This window comes from Seriola lalandi, unplaced genomic scaffold, assembly GCF_002814215.2.
Source record: "Seriola lalandi dorsalis isolate HSWRI2012SDOR001 ecotype SW California unplaced genomic scaffold, Sedor1 jcf7180002053835, whole genome shotgun sequence".
Classification (NCBI taxonomy): domain Eukaryota; kingdom Metazoa; phylum Chordata; class Actinopteri; order Carangiformes; family Carangidae; genus Seriola; species Seriola lalandi.
In genome coordinates, this window is record NW_019524388.1 from 5,286 (window position 1) to 23,878 (window position 18,593).

The 18,593-nt window shown below is 40.5% G+C and overlaps 1 protein-coding gene across 1 annotated transcript in view; it reads right to left on the bottom strand.

The window, feature by feature from the left end:
- Positions 1 to 1,422: 1,422 nt before the first annotated feature.
- The window catches only part of xpr1a (xenotropic and polytropic retrovirus receptor 1a), a 60,537-nt gene continuing 43,366 nt past the window's right edge, over positions 1,423 to 18,593 (bottom strand). Inside the window, exons 4-13 of the mRNA XM_023401947.2 lie at positions 11,935 to 12,036; positions 8,458 to 8,678; positions 8,026 to 8,175; positions 7,859 to 7,942; positions 6,809 to 6,890; positions 6,404 to 6,591; positions 5,863 to 6,042; positions 3,343 to 3,511; positions 1,907 to 2,107; positions 1,423 to 1,681 (exon numbers count right to left, since the gene is read on the bottom strand). Of these exons, the coding sequence (XP_023257715.1) occupies positions 1,632 to 1,681; positions 1,907 to 2,107; positions 3,343 to 3,511; positions 5,863 to 6,042; positions 6,404 to 6,591; positions 6,809 to 6,890; positions 7,859 to 7,942; positions 8,026 to 8,175; positions 8,458 to 8,678; positions 11,935 to 12,036 (1,427 nt within the window). The 3' untranslated portion in view covers positions 1,423 to 1,631. The remainder of the gene's footprint in view (positions 1,682 to 1,906; positions 2,108 to 3,342; positions 3,512 to 5,862; positions 6,043 to 6,403; positions 6,592 to 6,808; positions 6,891 to 7,858; positions 7,943 to 8,025; positions 8,176 to 8,457; positions 8,679 to 11,934; positions 12,037 to 18,593) is intronic.

An 18,593-nucleotide genomic window follows, 5' to 3' on the forward strand; every position in this document is an offset into this window, starting at 1 on the left:
GCCAAGAGGAGGCAGTGGCTCCTAATTCAACAGATTTAGATCTGCAAATGGAAGTGCTAGACACTGAATACTACTCAGTCCTCCAAAAGTAAGCCCATGATTCATTTGTTGCATTTATGGTTTAAGTATTTTGCTTTCCCGGAGCTAAATGTGGGCTGTTCCAGGAACAAATGAGGTGGAGAGGCGATGAGGTCACACAGTAGCCCTGAGGGCTGTGATCGGGTTAGCAATGAAGGTGACACATCCACATACAGACACTGGGAGCTCTGCCAGTTACTGATTGACAATCCAGCCACCTTTTACAGCTGGACCCAGTGGTGTGAACACGACACCAGCCGGCTGTCTTCTATGGCAGATGCTGGGAAATGCAGGCAAACTTGGCGTCATCTGTCCTGTGTATACTTGAGACTAGAGCAAGTGTCAGGGGTAAAGGCTTTTTTCATACCTGTACTTTGTACTTTTATTGCCTCGGAGGGTGTTTCTGCACGATTTTCATATCTATGTATACATATATACACATATATATACATACTGTATATATATCCATCTATAGTTGGATGTAGGATATTCTGACATCAGTGCCCGTATTCATTCATCAAAGGCTTTAAAATTTACCAGAACAATAATTTCTCCAGGATATAATTCAAATATCTCTGCAACAGGCAATTTCCTCAACCACCCATCCACAATCCCCATGCGTATGTGTGTGTGTTAGTGTGTGTGCTAGTGTCTGTCCTCCCACCCTCATCCTTCACTTAACCAGTGAGCGATCTCGGTCTCCATTATCATACGGGATGAAAGACAACTTCATACAGAATAACACATGAAGAGAGGCCATTAGTCTACGGGTCTACGGGCTTCAGACCAGAGGAAGAAGGAGGATATGGTTTAATGGACGCCTTTCCTCCAGAGCTGTGGAAGAAAAGACAGGTCTGTCTGTCTGTGTGTCTGTCTGTGTGTCTTCTGGGTTCATTCAATATCAGATCACTGGCGGCCAGCTTAGAAGGCAAGTGTATTGATTTGAATTTATATTGGAAAAGAATAAAGTCAAGCTGGGAAATAACATTTAGCGGTTTCATAGCTGGCATTTTGCTGGGAAAATAAATATATAAACTGGCATCTGAGCAGCTGAAAAAACTGCTTTGAAAGGAGTTGTGTGGACAAATATCTGAGACAGAGAACTGAGACATAAAGGCTGAATGCTGAAGGGATGTTTTTATTGCCTGGGTGCTGTTTCTTTGAACATGAAGTCCTTTGTGATATAGCTTCTGAATCAGAGTAATTGCAGGCTAATTGGGAAGCTGTCAGAGGGAGAGTGACTTGACTTTTAATGGTAACCACTCTCTTATCCCCCCCTTTTTCTTCTTTCACACTTGTTTCTGATAGATCTCAAATGGGAACATTTCTTTCTCTTTCTCTCTATTTTCTTATTTTGCTACTTCTCCTCTCCTCCTGTGCTCAGATTGAATGCCATATTTTGAGAGCAGAACCTTCTTTATCCATGCCAGTGTTTGACAAACATTTCCCATTTCCATTTCCATTATAAAGCTCTATGCACTGGCAAGGAAACCAAGGCCAAGCTCTAGCATTTGCTCTCAAGGTCACCTCTACTTTCTGAGCAAACACATGACTTAATACAACAGCTCAAAGGTCTGTGTGTTGTTGACATGCTCCTGTAACCCTGCAACACACAGATACTGTTGCTTTAGTTTGCAGATTTTCAGCTTCAGACAGGCTTATTTCTGTCTGATCTAGATTCCTCTGTGATTCAAATCTCACAGCATTGAAACTGACGAAAAATGTCTTACCATGGCTACTCAGCTCACATAAAACCTCCTTCCTAGGGTGAACATGACACATAAAATAGATATCTCAGCATAGATATGTTCATGTGTCTGTGTCCTACCTCTGTGTGTGGCGTAGAGTGCGGCGAAGGTGACGACAAAGAAGGTGGTAGAATATTTCCCAGCATTCACCAGGTGAGGGAAGGCCCTCTTGGTGTCACGGTAACGCCTCAGGCATTGGATGAAGCGGAACCAGGCGGGCAGGCATTGGATGATGGCACGCAGACCGTAAGAGTAGCTGTGGCACATGAAGTCATCAGCGCCTGGGATAGGAAGGAAAAGTAAAGACAATGTTATAATCTCATGCACTTGTTCCCTTTCTCTCCCTGTTATCCACCGATAATGCTCTCCTCTCAGAAAAGCTCATCATTATGAGAGTCACATGGCGACCTCTGTGTGGCCAAACATTTCCCTTCCATTAACTCCATATTAATTGGTTGCATAGAAGCCGAGGTGTCACTGTTGGTGGAGTCGATGGACAGCAATTAAAACCTTGTTCATGTCACATATCAGGAAACTGTCTGGCACACTGTCAACTTAGTCTTTAGTCATGTTTACGACCGAAAGATGTGAGTCTTAATCTCCATATTATGATGTGATGTGGGTGAAGAATAAATAATATGATTACCATCAAACATAAAAACAAATTTGAGGTTTATATTCAAATATCTAGTGTCTATACCCGTAAAGACTACTGTCAATAAAAGAAGGTCTCTGAGAGGCTAAGTGAGCTCTTAACTGTGACACGTTCATACAAGTCTATTCTGCCGTCCAGATGCGTTTTATACTGTTTATTACAACAAAAGGTACTGACCAGCACTAATTGTTGTTCTGGAATATTTAATGTAACAATACAGACTAAATACACATTTTGGCTCCTACAATACCATCTGTCCCCTCTGTAATATTTGCATTTGAGGATTTTTCATCTTTTTTTTTTTTTTTTTTGTGGTTAAGTGTCACAATTTACTATATGTTTTCCATGTTACCACTTTCCACATGCATCATCTGTCTATATCTCTCTCAGTTGGTAAATTTTCCTGAAATGCTTCTACATTTTTCATTTCAACAAACCCCTGAGAACAGGTGTGAACTTGCATAAAGTTGTTGTTTGTGTATGTATGTAGATACAAGAGAGAACAATTTTCCAGTAAAGAAAAAAATGAAACAGTATTTATTCAAGACTACAAATGTTGCAGATAATAAGTCTAGAAAGAATTCAGCTCTTCTTTTTGACCCTTCGAAGCTAACATCTACACCTTATGTTTTTGTGTTTAAAAAAAGTAAAAATGTCGGCACTATTGTGGTTACATTATATTGTTAATGCATGATGAGGTACTATACTTAGAAATCCAAGGTTCATTACTTTTAGATTTTAAACAACAGTGTATTTTCAGTTGATGATTTGTAACAGGGACAGAGGGAAACAACAGACAGAGGTGCAGAGGAAATAAAGTTCAAAATTAATGAGATTCTGACCATGGATTTAATATCTCACTTTTAAGGTTGGGCAGTAGGCCTTTGCTGTTGCTCCACTGCAACTCAAAAATGTAGAAGCAGATGAGATACTCCAGGTCCATTAAAACAACCACCAGAGAGTTGAGCTGATCAGCCAGCCAGAAGTCTGCAAACTCCACACGGTGAAACGGCGCCGTGAACACACGGAACTGGAAACAGAAAAAAGAGAGGAAAGCAGGAAGGTGAAAAAAGGGAATGCAAAGGCAGGCAATTGGCTGGTTTGAGTTAAGACTTAATTTTGTAATAATATTCACTCTAATCTCACTGAGCATAAATTTGAAAACTCAATAAAATTGAGAGGAGTGTATAAAAGCATCTGAAAAATGTTTGGTGCATTTTTGAAAACACCTTGGCTGACCTCTCCGCTACAACATTTACTTCAGATGTTACAGTAAATTCTGATAGTGTGTATATGCTTTCAACATTGAGACTGAATTAATCAACTATTAATTAGTGTGTAATTGTCGCAGTACTTCAGTAGAGAAGTGCAAAGCAGGGAACAACCTCTATTAATGATCAGTGACACACAAAGGGATAAAGCCTCTAGACTACCTTATCAGCACACCACAGGACACCCTAATGAGTCACGCTTTGTGTCCGTGTGCATGTATTTGTTTATTTGTGTGTCACCGCTCACTGGTGTAACAACACAAGCACATAAAACGACCTGGCAGTGTTTTGTGGCACATGCTGGCTTCTATGGGCATGTTATTTAGGATATGACTTTTGGCAGGAGCTCAGTTATTGACCACGCTTTGTAAAATGATACAACACTGCTCAACTCTTTCCATTTAGCCCCCAGGCCACATGTGACATTCAGGAGCGACTCTATGCCTCCCTCCGTCTACACTCTCGGCCGCAAAACTTTCTCTCCACTGCAAATGCCAAAGAGTAATGATCTTCCTTTTTTTTTACACACATCAGTTCATTACATATTTCTCTTAACCTGTCAATCAAAGCCTGTATTGATCGAGTGGCCATCTCACCTATATCCGCTCTGTGGACGTCTCAAGGCTAAGCCTACTGCAGTCATGTGATTTGGTTTTCATTTCTTGAGCAAACACTAGTGATCCAGGTGCTAGCTCTGCAGTTTGTCCTATAATTACATTTTTGTCCTCTGTCTGGTGTTAATTGTCAGAGGAAATTAGCACAGTTGGCATGGATACATTTTATAGCACTGCTTGAAAGAAAACGAGATTGTTTGCTCCAATAAAACTACAATTTCTCCTGAAATGTCCTTAACCACTTATTACTTATTCCACATAGCTTTGTGTATGGCAATCATAAAAATCAGCTCATTGCTGTGTAGGTTGTTATGATTGTGCAGGACTATTCCAGACTAAGGCTGATTGAAGGAGGGATGAGGGAGTGTTGATGAGGACTATGGGGAGCTGTGAAGGAAAGGACAGAAATATGAGGTGGGGGTCTGTTGCTGCTGCTGGGGGAGAGACAGCGTAGGAGGGAGGGCTGAAGTGTGAGGAGAAGAGGAGGAGGGATAGAGGAGTTCAGGGCATCAGCATACTGATAGATCTACGCCTGTAATGATTGCAAAGTCACAGCCTCCAACCCCCCTGAGACGAGGCTGCATTCTATTATCCCTCAACCCCCCTGCCCTCTGTCTCACTGCACACACACACACACACGCACACACGCACACACACACACACACACAACACACACACACACACACACCCCTCTATCCTGCAGGCTGGTAGCACTGCTTAGACAAAGAACAGAGTAACATAGGAGGGTTTTGTACACATGAGACAAGATAGATATCTGAACTATCTGAATCGTACATGCATTCCTTCTGAGAGACACGTGCGCACAACCCCCTCCTGTGCCAACAGTATAATATGACAGCAAAATACAGGGCTATAAAAAGGCTAATAGCTCATACAAAGTCATATTTAATTGTTCTCTTTCAGCATCGCTTGTTCGGCGTTTCTTTAGGCTCATAATGCCAAAATAAAAATGAGCCTTGGAACCAGCATGAGGAAAAAGACCTCACAAGGTGGATTGTCCCATAGATAATGGGCAGAAAAGTCAAAACAAATATAACTAAAGTCCCTTAAACTTAAGGTAACTACAGTTTCACTTTATCTAGCCTATCTAGACTCAGCATATTCATAGGGCAGATTGAAGGATATTTTGCAAAAAGATAATAAATAAACATATTTCTGTCTTGTTAAAGTTGGGGTAAACTTTTGGTTTTGTGTATATGCGGATCATTTTGTCTTTAATACAAATAATTACAAATTTCCTATTTAATCTCACTCCTACACTCGGTGCTCTGTGCTAATACCATATTCAATCCCCAATCCTTGTTAAAACAGTCCATCTAAAGCATTATTTACTGCTGGCTCAGAGGTGTCAGCATTAGCCTGTGTGTATCCATGAATGGTTTCAGATGCTCTTAATGTGTATGATTAATGGAAACCAAAGTTCAAATGGCATCATCGCAATTCTTTCAGACTGACTAATAAATGAGCAGACTGACCAGCAGCTTGAGGAGCCAGAAGCGTGATTTGTAGTAGCAGGTCTTAAACGGGTTGATGAGGAAAAGCACCATGAAGCCATAAAGGATGAGAGGGTTGATCTGCATAGGGAGGTGGGTGTAGTCTGAGTAGAGACAGGAGAGGATGCTGAGACACCACAACACACCCAGGAAACCAGCAATCTGTAGCACAGAGAGGGGAAACAGAACATACTGGCATTACAAGAAAGCTCTTTTGACACATAATCCCAATTAACAAAGTAATCTGAATAATGCAGTCTAAATTACTTTGTGTTTTGTTTGTATAAATAAAACATTAGGCATGTATTGTTTCTGCTGAATGAAATGTATTTCTTGAATTTGGATTACCCTAATGATTTAACAATCTCATTCATTCTAATTTCATATCTTAAAAATGCATAATTATCAATCTAAAAACAAAGTTGGTTTTCTTCATTACAGAGAATGGGGTAATTTTTCTGAGGACTCAGGGGTCTCATTCAGCAACAGAAATAATTGTTTCCATTTCTTTCTTCATTCTAACCTCAAACAGGTGTTGGTGTGAGAGGTTGTTGCGGGGATTGATCTCAAAGATGAGAACATGGTTGACTCCAGCCTGTCTCCATCCATAAGTGTTAATGCCCAACAGGAAGAGGAACTGGATCAACAGGAAACCGCCCCGATAGATCCGCACAAGAGGCCACACGTTCTCGTAGCGAATGAACACAGCACCTGACAAAACCACAGTGGAGTTTCTCTTTTTGAATATAAACTGAGAACGCTTTGACCGTCTGCTTGATGACAAATCTGAGGGAAAACAACAATGAAAGTCTGCCAGACATGCTCCCTATTAATCGTAAACAATCTACCAGTTATCTTTGACATTACAAATGCGCAGGACTCAAAAGGATATGAAAAATGCATGAATTCAAATGGTCATGTGACTTACCAGTGAGAACAAAGGAGATGGCAAGAATGATAAAGAAGCCGCAGTAAAGACCCACGCGAAAGGTTGTCCACGCCAAAGCAGGCTGAGCAAGGTGAGGACGAACACAGAAAAACATTAATACAGACACCTGAAAACTGTATATATTAACAAGTTCAAACACACTGTACATGTATATAGAATCCAGTCATTTTCCAACTTCAGATAAAATAAAACTTCATGGGACAATAACCTATACACTGTATCTCTTTAATAAGCTGTGTTGGCTCCTTTCATCTGCTTGAATATATTTATAATACACTTGTCTGCAGGGGAAATAAAGAGATCAATAGTCACATAGCACAACTCAAGTCAGACATGACAGTAATTAATGCAGTAATAACGGTAGATATAACATAGGGGGGTAAAGTGCCACTAGCCTGAAAGATATCCTGTCTGTTCAACGATGGAAAGGCACTTATAAAATCAATACTGAAGGCTCTCACGGTTTCTCTCACTTTGTCTCTTCCCATCTTCCTTCCTGTCTCTATACCTCTCATGACAAGCTTCTCACATTTTGTTTTTAACCTGTGTTCACCACCAACAAAAAGCATGATTAGAGTAAGAGAAATGAAAAGATTATACTTGCTGGTATTTTCTCAGGCACAGATGCCAAATTTGTTCACAGGTAATTTAATATTGTGGGGATTTGGGAAATGTCTTATGTGATAATAATATATATATATATATATATATATATATATATATATATAATATATATATATATATATATATATATATATATATATATATATATAAAAACACTTTCATACTTGGACACACATTTATTGTCATTTTGGCGATTTTTTGTTATTTCATTTTAGTTTGCCTCCTTTGAAAATAAATTTATAAAAGCACAAACTGAGGAGGAAAAAAAGGGTTGATATAACTGATCTGATCAACTGATATCCTCTGTGTCTGGAGACATTACTTTGCTTGAGAGGTTAGGATTAATCTTGAGAGGCTCACTAAGAGATATCACTTAGAGGTAACCAGTGTGAGCAGGATTCTGACCTGAGCTGCCCCCAGTGGAGGAACTCTCAACCTCTTCATGGCCCTCTGACGATCTCCTCCCTCCAGCTCTGTGGTGACGAGGGTCTGGACACACAGACATCACCCAATTACTTTCAGTGGTATGGTTTTATGTGTGTTTGTATGTGTGTGTGAGACAGAGCACGCACCTCTGTCTCAGAAATGAGCTGTGTGATCTTCTTGCAGGTGTAGAAAGGTGCCACCTCCACGTGAGCCACACGCCAGTCGGCCCCGCGAGGAGTATCCAGGATCTTGTCATGTTTCTTCAGGATTTTACGGAAACCAGTGAAGTTCAGATTCTGTGGACACCAACAAGAAAACAACCGTCACATATCCATACCAGACAGGAAGACTTGTTCAAAATAAACTGCTGAAGGAGACATTAAGTGCAACACAATACATGTCTATGAACATTGTGATTATTACTCTCAAGACTGCTTCCTTCCTTCCTTGATACATTAACTGAGCATTTCTTTTAGGAAAGTCTTCTCTCTAATTGAAATGAAATTATTTGTGTGTGTTTGTGTGTGTGTGTGTGTGTGCGTGCGCGCGCGTGCATGTGTTTGGGTGTGCGCTGAAACCTGGTAGTTCTGGAGCAGGATGAGGCTGAGGTAGAACTCGCTGAAGGCTAGCTTCAGGTCCTTGATGTTGTGGTGTTTGCAGCGCTCCTCCTGCGACAGGTGGAACATCGTCTTGCGTTTGCGCAGGCCGGGCGGTGCGTTGCTCTCGCGCTGAGCATCCAGCGAAGACTGCAGCTCATTCTGCAGCGTGGCAAAACGTCTCTGGGCTTCAGCAAGCTTTTCTACAGAGGGCGAGATGAGAGGTTTTAGGTTTTTGAGGGAAGCATTTTGCATTCTGCAACATAATCAAACATTTTGATATTGCACATAAACACACTTCGGAGCTGTCCAACTGAAGCCTTCTTCCTTTAACCACTGGAGTTCTAAATGACCTTTGTAGTCTGACCCAGCTAATTCATGTATTGTTGGTAACGATAACAATTGATAACAAGAGTGATTAAGAGAACAAGATTAAAATAAACTGCATTAATAAGCAGGGTTAATGCTGGTAAACGAACAGTTCCTTTGTGTTTTGGTAGTCTAACCATTATGCCTGAGGGAAGGAGGAAAGAAGACCCTTCACTTTGGCTCTTGTCTGACAAACAGCTGGAAAGAAATGTTAACTCTTCAATTTGACATCAATGATCTTGGTAGAGGACAGGTTTCTGTAACGAGCTGCAGAGAAGGTGGCAGCAAAAAAAAAAAATGTATACACTCCTCTCCCCTCCTCTCCCAGTGTCTGGAAGCAGAAACACGGAGACTATTAGGCTGAGCAACATGTAAATGCTGCACAGTGAGGAACCATTATCTGGGTCAGACATAGGTTAATATACCCACAGCGAGAGACAGAGAGAGAAGGGGAGGGAATCACACAGGGCCTGAGCAGTAACCTGCATTTCATTAACTTCTCCTGCACTTCTTTTCTGACAGAGATTAGCCCTCATTCTCCCACTACTCTTCCTTTTTTTTTTTAACCAATCAGAAGTCATTCCAGGTTCAGTCACTCACTAATGAAGCCCACATCTTTTCTTTCCCCATTGCGTTCTCCTTTGGTAAAGAATGTGTATTTAATGGTTAATTCAAAAGAGTCACACTACTTATTCTCATTTAGTATAATTGTGTGGTTACTTCTTGTTTTATGAAACCTGCAAATCATGTCTGCTCCTACAAGTTCTTTCAGCTGGAGTAGAAACCAATAAAAAAACAGACCTGGAGATTAGGCACGCTGATATTTCCTTGCAGTACTGTATGTGACAGCAGTCTGATAGCAAACCAGATCTGCCTTGGTTTGAAGCTACCTGCCTGCCTGCCTGCCTGACAGTCTGGGGAACTGAGGCTCCAGTAGCTGTTGCTCCTCTTTAACTGAGAAAACCAGCAGTGGTGATGTGGAGGGCTCCCCTGGGGACCTGCACACTTTGTTGCTTGAACACACACCCACACACATATTTCCAGATATCACACTACCTGCCTCACAGAAATGCCATGGCTCTACTTTGACATCTAAATATCACTGTTATCCTACTGGACTCATACTGTCTGTCATAACAATGCAGGGATTAAGACCTGACAACAGCAGCAGGAGGCGTGAGAAAGTCAAGACCCTGACTGCCTGTCACAGTAGGTTTAGATTAAATCTGAGAATCTGGGAGTGCAGTGGCACTTAACAGCAGAGGACATGGCTGAACAGTTCATCTGTGTGGGGTTAATGAACCTGAAAGAGACAGGTGTTGGTGGTTGGTGTAGTTTTAATGGAGAACTTTAAAGAGCCCGTTGTTCTTCCTCAGCTTTCAGAAACAGAGAAGATGAAAGGATATTGTGTTGAACTAGCGGGCTGCAAAATAATCTCTTTTTGGTGTGTGTTTAACCCATGATGATGGAAGTGTTGTCCAACAGGCTGGATTTCAGTACAGCACGGCAGAATGGTTTTGAGAGGTCAAGGACCCCTTTCAGAGAGATATGGATGGAAAAAGCTATGTGGAACCAAGTGTCTTATGTAAAGTCAGCACACAATTTATCTCCATCTCTCCACTTGCGCCTTCTCATAACTGGCTTTTTCAAACCACACACACACACACACACTCAGATAGAGCTGCCTGTTGGACAGAATTCTGTAATTTCTTGTTTCAGCCTCCTGTGTGTGGAGGATAAACAAGACGCCTCAGTGCAGGAAGCAGACACTAATGTTTTGATGCACAACATTTAACAAACCTCACACCTCCCATCTGATGAGGAGGCAATGACTCACTCACTGTAATACTGATGTGATGTGACTGTGCTGTCAACATCATACATCACATGTAGCATTGAATATATTAGAAATATCGACTACATGATTTTGTTCTGTTGTCTTTTTGTTCTTTTATTTATACTTTATTCATATTGACAGAAAATAACATGAGTTGATCCAAAAGGCCCCAAACTATCACAGTTATTTACATATCAATATTGCAAAAAAATTGCAATCACACCTTAATCTGCACACACTGATATGTCCTATGCAAATAAGTACATTGTCGCTATGTGCAGTACATTATGGATCAGGATAATGAAGGACTACTTAATAAGACATGGCCTTTGAAGCGAACTTTAATCTTCTGGCATATGTCAGTAATCAAGACTGTTGGAAAAAAAAAAACTCAAGAGGTTCAAAGTTTCCTCAGTCCTTCAGTAAATCAACCTCCTGCTAACAAGGCCTGCAATGATTTATGCCATGTTTCTCTACTGCTGTAGTTATTCATCTGCCAGTAATATGCCATCATTATGAGCTAGAACAATCTTGCCAGTCAGCCTTGGCCCTCTGTTGACCTCAAGAGCCTGCAGTCCCACAAACAGCCTCTAGAGGAGGCACTCTCTGTCTTTAGATACCCAAATTCCCCCTCCAGCTGGAGTTCAAGACCAGAAGGCAACCTTGTGGTAGCAGAATACGAGAATATATTATGGCTTCCATCTCATGTTACATGGCACACATACTCCCTCGCTCCCTGAAATACACACAGGCAGGCCTGCTCCCCTAAACATGACTAACCACTGGCTGCTTCAATCAAATGACCAAGGTTAGACGCAATGTCATTTGGCACTGAAAAAGGTAACACATCTCTCTTAAACTCAGCAAAGAGAAAATAAACTGTGCACAAAATATTGTGCAACAACCTGTCATAGTCTTTTAATCAGTGGTCTATACAATGTATTATTATACAGCTCATGCAAAATTGTTACAAGGCAGAAATAAGTAACTGAATTGAGGCCCAGAGTGTACTTGCAAATGAAGAAAATCTGCAGTCTCATCAATCATACCCCATAACAGTTATTAGATTATGCTGATATTGACTCATTGTTGTTACAGATAATTGATTAGCACAGTCAATACAACAGCTCTTCTTATAATCACACTGCAAGCTGTTTCAGTTATTTCATCTGAAACTGAATTTCTCAGTTGACTGTGATTTGATATCGTCTGCATCAATCACCTCCTCAGGTTTAATTGGAATCAATAAATACCTGAATAGAATGTGTTGATTTTCAGGAGCTCCTTCTCACAGGTCTGGAAAAACCGCTCCTCAAACTTGGCGTAGTATCTCTTCACTGTGTCTTCATCTGTGACTGGACAAAAAAAGAAAACAGACAGAAATTGTAATTATCTGTTTGCCTCCGGAAACAAGTATACCTGTAGGTACTACTATATACTATGTGTAAATATGTAAAGCATTTATATTCTTGCTCCTCCCACTTAAGACTTTTTTGATTATTTTGCTCTTTCCTGCGATTCCCTTTCATTACGTTACACATTGCTCACACATTCGGTAGCTGATAAATAATGCCAAAGCATGGTTTATATTGTGATGGGAAGCGCTGATCGATGAAGCCATGTCAAAGCTTTCTCTAAAGGATGGATCCTGGTCCTGGATGTTCCTGTTCTCCTGCTGCTATCAGATTTTTGGTTACAAGTCTTCTTAAAATGTTAGTTTACTGTCAAAGAAACATGGAATCTGAGTAGATTTACTGCAGCTTAGTGCAGAGTCTTAATTTTCAATAATGAAGGAAACTTACTGTTAAACAGTTCAAATAACAGTTACACGATCTTAGTAATTAAGTTGGTAGTTGAATGAAAAAAGTATTTGCATGTAAGTGAAAGACTAACTTATATAGCAGTATCAAAGTGTTCAAATCTATAAGCATAGGATAAAAGCTAACAACTTAATTGATAAATACAAAAGCAAATTTCATAACTGTGAATGATGTTGCCTATTATCGTTAACACAGTGTAAGCAATTACTAGATTGAGCTAAGACGATATATAGTTGTTTATTTAGGTGTCTATGTTCTCATCATGTAATAGTTGTCCTAACCAACTCTGCCAAAAACTTATTCCTGTAGGTGTGTTCCTGTAGGGTTTTTCTGTACCACGGCGAACAGACATCCATTCAGAGTTACAATTAGATCAACAGCTTCCTCTCGTCTCTCTTCTGTCTGACAAAACCCTGAATGTCTTATTCAGGACCAGCCAATTCAATCAGCATTGATGCTCTGTCTCAAATAATCCTCTGCCTGATTCAAAGCAAGCTACCTGACACCTGACAGAAAGTGAAATGTGGAGCACTGATGAGGCCTAAATACTTTGCATACACATACACATCCACACACACACACACACACACACACACACACACACACACAAACACACACACACACACACACACACACACAAACATGATGAATCTCCTTTGTTATGGTCACACATATGTAATATGCTCTAAACCTGATTGCTTGTCATGCATCTTAAAATTACCTTCGAAAACACCAAGGCAAAACAATGTGACGATAATAACAACCAGGTGTAACAGTTCCCTGCGAGATCAGACACATTTATCAAATATCATATAGTGATTCATCTAGAGCGTGTACCTTTCATATTAATTACATCAATATTTGACATTTTAACATTAAGACCTGCAGCGTCACTAGAACCTAAATGTCAAATGAAGATTCATTCCAAGTAGCATCAAGAGAGATGTGGGTTTCTTCAGGATAACTGTCATATGGTGTCAGATCCAATGGTGATACCACATTAGCTATTATATAAAGTGAACCCTGGCTACAAACTTGTAGATGGAGAGGCATTCTATTCAACACAGTCATAAGAAAGAGATGCCTTAGGCAGCAGCCTGCCAATATCACAGCTCTATTCACACACAACCACAGAAACACACATGTATAAAGCTACATTTGCAGCAGGGGTGTGTAAACCTCTGATGAAAAGGTGAAAATATGTTTGACAGAGTCCAACAGCTTTACAAGGAAAATAAATGAGAAACTGCATCCTCATCTATTAATCAATTAAAGGTTAATTAAACAGTGAAAATACTGTACAGCCTAAAGTATACCTCTAAAGGACAAATCCTGTGGAGCATGAGAAATTTCCCACAGGAGATGTATGAGAACTGATGCATGTTGGTAAAACTCTGCGTATATCAAAGGAGTGCTCACTAAACATCCAAAACAAGATCATTACAGTAATGACAAAAGCTGAAAAATTGGCCCGTATACAGCTAACATTGCTTTACGAATAAACATGTAGTTTGCAAATAAGAGAAAACGTCCACTTTAGAGCAACGGTGACTTTATCTGGAGTAAAGAAGTGAAAGCCAGGAGAGACAGAGGACAAGGAAACAGCTGTTGTAGTAGATGGGGTACAGATTCAGTGGTTTGGACTGAGAAAATGTACAAACTACAAAACAGAAAAAAAGAAAATGATGTATACGCGACATATAAAGGAAAAAAAAACAGGTAAACTGCTGGGATTAGTCCAGTATGAACCAATTACGGTAGGAAAAGGCATGAAAAGAACAAAATCATGAATGAGGGAGATGGAAAAGCAACTAAGTAGGAAGAAAAAAGACATGGAGGAGGATGAAAAGATTCATCTACTAAAAGAAGTGAAATGTAGACAAACAAAGAAGAGAGAGAAACAGAGAAGGAAGCAGATGGTCTCCAATCTGCTTCGCACTTCTGCCCCATTGCGCAGTTCAGCTGCAGTCACAACTCCTTCAGCCTTACAACCATGCAGAGCTCAGCCGCCTCAGCACCTTCCAGCTGACGGGCCGACTGGCTGGCTGCATGGATGGACGACTGTCTGTATGGAGGGATGCATGCTTGAACTGGCCAATCGACTGGATAGCAGGTCGGCTGAATGACTGAGCACCTGGCTAGTTAGTGTGTCATGACAGAATGACTAATGGTCCAATACGCTCCTTCAGTTAGACCGGAGCAGCACACTGAGTTGCATTGTAACTCAAAGTAAAAGGTTACGCTGCTAATGAACACTTTGTAAGAAAGAGCACTAAAGGATAGACACACAGAATTGCAGGAGGGAAATACCAAGACACAGTTAGTGAACTGTGGCTGATTTAACATCTACAGTATGTTTCCTATGCACCAAACATTACGTTTAAAATAAATCATTATCATTATCATTAATGATAATGGTCACTTAGCATTAAAAATTGATCATGAAAATAACTGTCATTCAATAGCTGCGGCCCTACTGTTGAAATTAACCACCTGACGTAATTTAATCAGGTAAAAGAAATACATTTTTATCATTTCTTTTCTGGAAATGCCAGGTGCCATTTGATCCCAAGCAGAAGCAGGAAAATGTCAACAACATTACCTGCAATTTGCGAGGTTACATTTCTGAGTTCGTGTGGTTTTCCGATTTAATTGTCAATCACTACATTACATTTGCAAGGATATCTTTGATGAATATTTATTTCGAGAAATTTCTCCCACCTGGATACTGACTAACAGATTGAGTGTGTTGGTGGGGGTGGAGTTGTGTTGGATGATAGTGTAGATGTGAGGGCAGTTTGCAGGTAGAAGAGGGGTTATGAAATGGCCCCTGCACCCCCGCCTCTTTGTTTCCCACTGAGCTGGTGCACTGCTGAACACACCAGTGTAGGTGTGTATGTGTATTTCCACATATCAATCAATGCACACACATCTGCTTTTGTTCATACACTTATGTGCATGAGGCATGTGAAGTGTAAGAACAAAGGAAGAGCCAGTTGTCACAGCGGGGTTTTGCAAAAATCTCTACAGCTGCTGAAACAATTCTGTCATCTATCTCGCCTCAAACTGCCAACACTGTACCATCATCCAGCATTAGCACAAATGAGCGTCATTAGCATCTCATAATTACATTGTCTCAACTCTTTATCTGCCTCCTAAAATGAGCTGAACAACAGCATAGATGCAATGAAATCTAATTATGAAAATAAAAACTGTAGCCTGTAGTCAGGCAAGAAACGTGGCATGTAGTGTATCTTTAATTTAATCTATGGTGCCAGTGTTCCTGTAAATCGGACAGCTTTTCTTTCAGCCTCACAGTATGGGTTCTCATTATCACTTGTCGCGGTAGATGATAACAGAGATGGCTTCACAGGGTCCAGCAGTGTTCACCAAAGGGATTCGAAGGTAGAGAAAAGTTTGGACATCGTGGGAAATGAGAACTTAAACAGAGTGACAGAACAGAAAATCTTTAGTATTCTCCTAAATCAAGAAAGTGTTGTTCCATAAGAATATACATGCAAACCTGGTGCAACTCCGGTAGGATCTTTTTCCGTGCTAATTACAGACACCAGAGCACAGGCAAGACCCTCCTACCCATTCCTCTAGCCATGTTAAAAGGTCTCCTGCAGTCATAGATGCTCTGGCATTTGTTTCATGGTGTGTGTGTGTGTGTGTGTGTGTGTGTGTGTGTGTGTGTGTGTGTGTGTGTGTATGTGCGGCCAAGAGATGATGATGGAGCACTTCAGTAGGGAATAATGGTTCTGTCCCTGTAGGGCTATGGTGATATATGCCTCTGCTTACTCTCTCTCTCTCTCTGTGTGTGTGTGTGTGTGTGTGTGTGTATTTAAACTGTGTGCTTCGGACAGTACTTTAGAACTGACACTTCAAATGTCACTGTTACCCTTAGCTTTCAAATAACTACATGGACCTATTTAGTACGTGTGAGGACATTTTGACAGTAACCAATATCTTTCTGTATCCGACCAACCAGGGCTGAGAGTCTACAGCAGCTGAAGGGTTCTCATTTTGTTCTGTAGCTCTGTATGACCTCAGAGGAGCTGCAGGAGAGTTTAGTTGACACAGGACTGGTGGTGCACTGTTCCACTGTTTAGCGTCGATGCACAGACAGGGAAGGGTCATCAGGAGGAGGAGCCTTACCTGCGACCTCATCACTTAGGTCAACATGTATATGAAGCAGCATCTGGATAAGCCAGAGTCATTTTGGAGTGCGGTGGAAAGTTAAAATTAAGTTAAAATTGAGCTCCAAAATCACCAAAGGTGTGTTTGGAGAAAAATGGAGCAGCACTTGATGAAAAGAACAACTTGGTAACTGTTAAGCACGCTTTGGGGTTGTGTATAGCAGCCAGAGGTACAGGAAACATTGCATAGATAGAGGGTGTGTGCATGTGAAGAACTGCTGATCTTTTTAATGTTTGTCTGCAGGGGCTGCATTTACTTCTTTTCATTTCAAAAGTATAAATGCAAATGTTATGGAATGTCCAAGGGGTGCCCAAACCTTTGCATACAACTGCAACTACTATCAAGGATCTAATTTGTCTAAAGCTAATCAATAAAGAAAAAAAATCAATATGCGGTTTGATTAGATTTAGAGACATTCAACTACTGTAAATCACAACCATAAATTGAGTAAATGCCAGCAGCAGTAAAGTCAACATCATGTTTTCTCACCCCCCAAACTAGTGGATAAATCAATTATTTGATTTCTCATTTATCAAGTAAAAAGAACAACACACACACACAGTAACACACACACACACACAGTAACACACACACAGTAACACACACACAGTAACACACACACACACACACACACACACACACACACACACACACACACACTTTTAGACCAACTAATAAAACAATTAATAAAAAAATGACCAGTAGTAAATAATTAAAAATCACTTGTGTCCATTGAGTCCAAAATAAGAACTAAGGGTATTTCATATTTATTCAGTTTATAGTTATATAATATTAAGCAAAGCAATCACATTTTAGATCTTGAGAACCAGAACTTGTATTTTTACTCAAGAAAAATTGTCTTCAGTTAATTCAGCACCAACAGCAGAATCCAAATCAGCAAGAGATTCAGGTGCATCATGGATTTCAAGGGATTTTGTGTTTAAGATAAAAACTTTGGTACAACATGATAGAGATGCGTCGCTCCATGCAGTAATATATGTTCATTCACAGGCTTCATTTTCTCAGACAAAGAATTGTGCTGGTAGCTAGAAAAATAACTCTTGTCCTGCAGTATTCCCGGGGCGGCTTGTAGAAGTCAGCCCCCCTCTCTCAACTAACCCCTTCTTCTGTAGATTGTATAAATAAATGATGAGAGAGCTTCCCCTGAACCCTACTTCTCTAACCCTCCACACACACACACACACACCCCACCCCCAACTTCTTATATTCCCATACAGCCGTTCTATGACGCGACCCCATAAAACCAGCACATAAATCCTTCATGGAGACCCTCTAACTTGCTGACGGTGAGAAGGATTCAAAAAGGACAACAACCAACACAAACACATAAATGTCGCTCTGTATCACGTCCTTCACAACTCAGAAGTGCTTTAGGTCTTTTGCAAGTAAAGACTTTGTTGGTTGAGCTTTCAATTTGGCTTTCTATTTATTTATTTATGGTTCACTTTTATTATATCACCTGTTTCATGCTGAAAATCTGTCAGGGTTAAGTTAGGAGAGACAAGGAAGGTGTGAAGGTGCTGAGAAGAGGGAGCAATGGTTTCCTCTGTGCTAGCAGCTCAGATATCATCTGTCATTACAGCGGAGCCAGGAGAGAAGGTGAGGACACAGCATCAATCTCTTCACAGTCTCCAAAAACAAACAGCCCCTCCCCCCCTAGCAAACACACACAAATTGTATGTCCCTATTTTTATGCTCCATTTATCCCATTTAATGACACCTCAGTGTAGGATATAAACTATGTTCTGATAGTATTACTGTCTGGGGAGCTGAGGAGGCCATTACATTATGATTGTCACTGTATTAGCTTCTCTTATCTGTTCCCTGCAAGCACACAGGTGTAAATCACAAACAAAGAGAAAGACAAACTG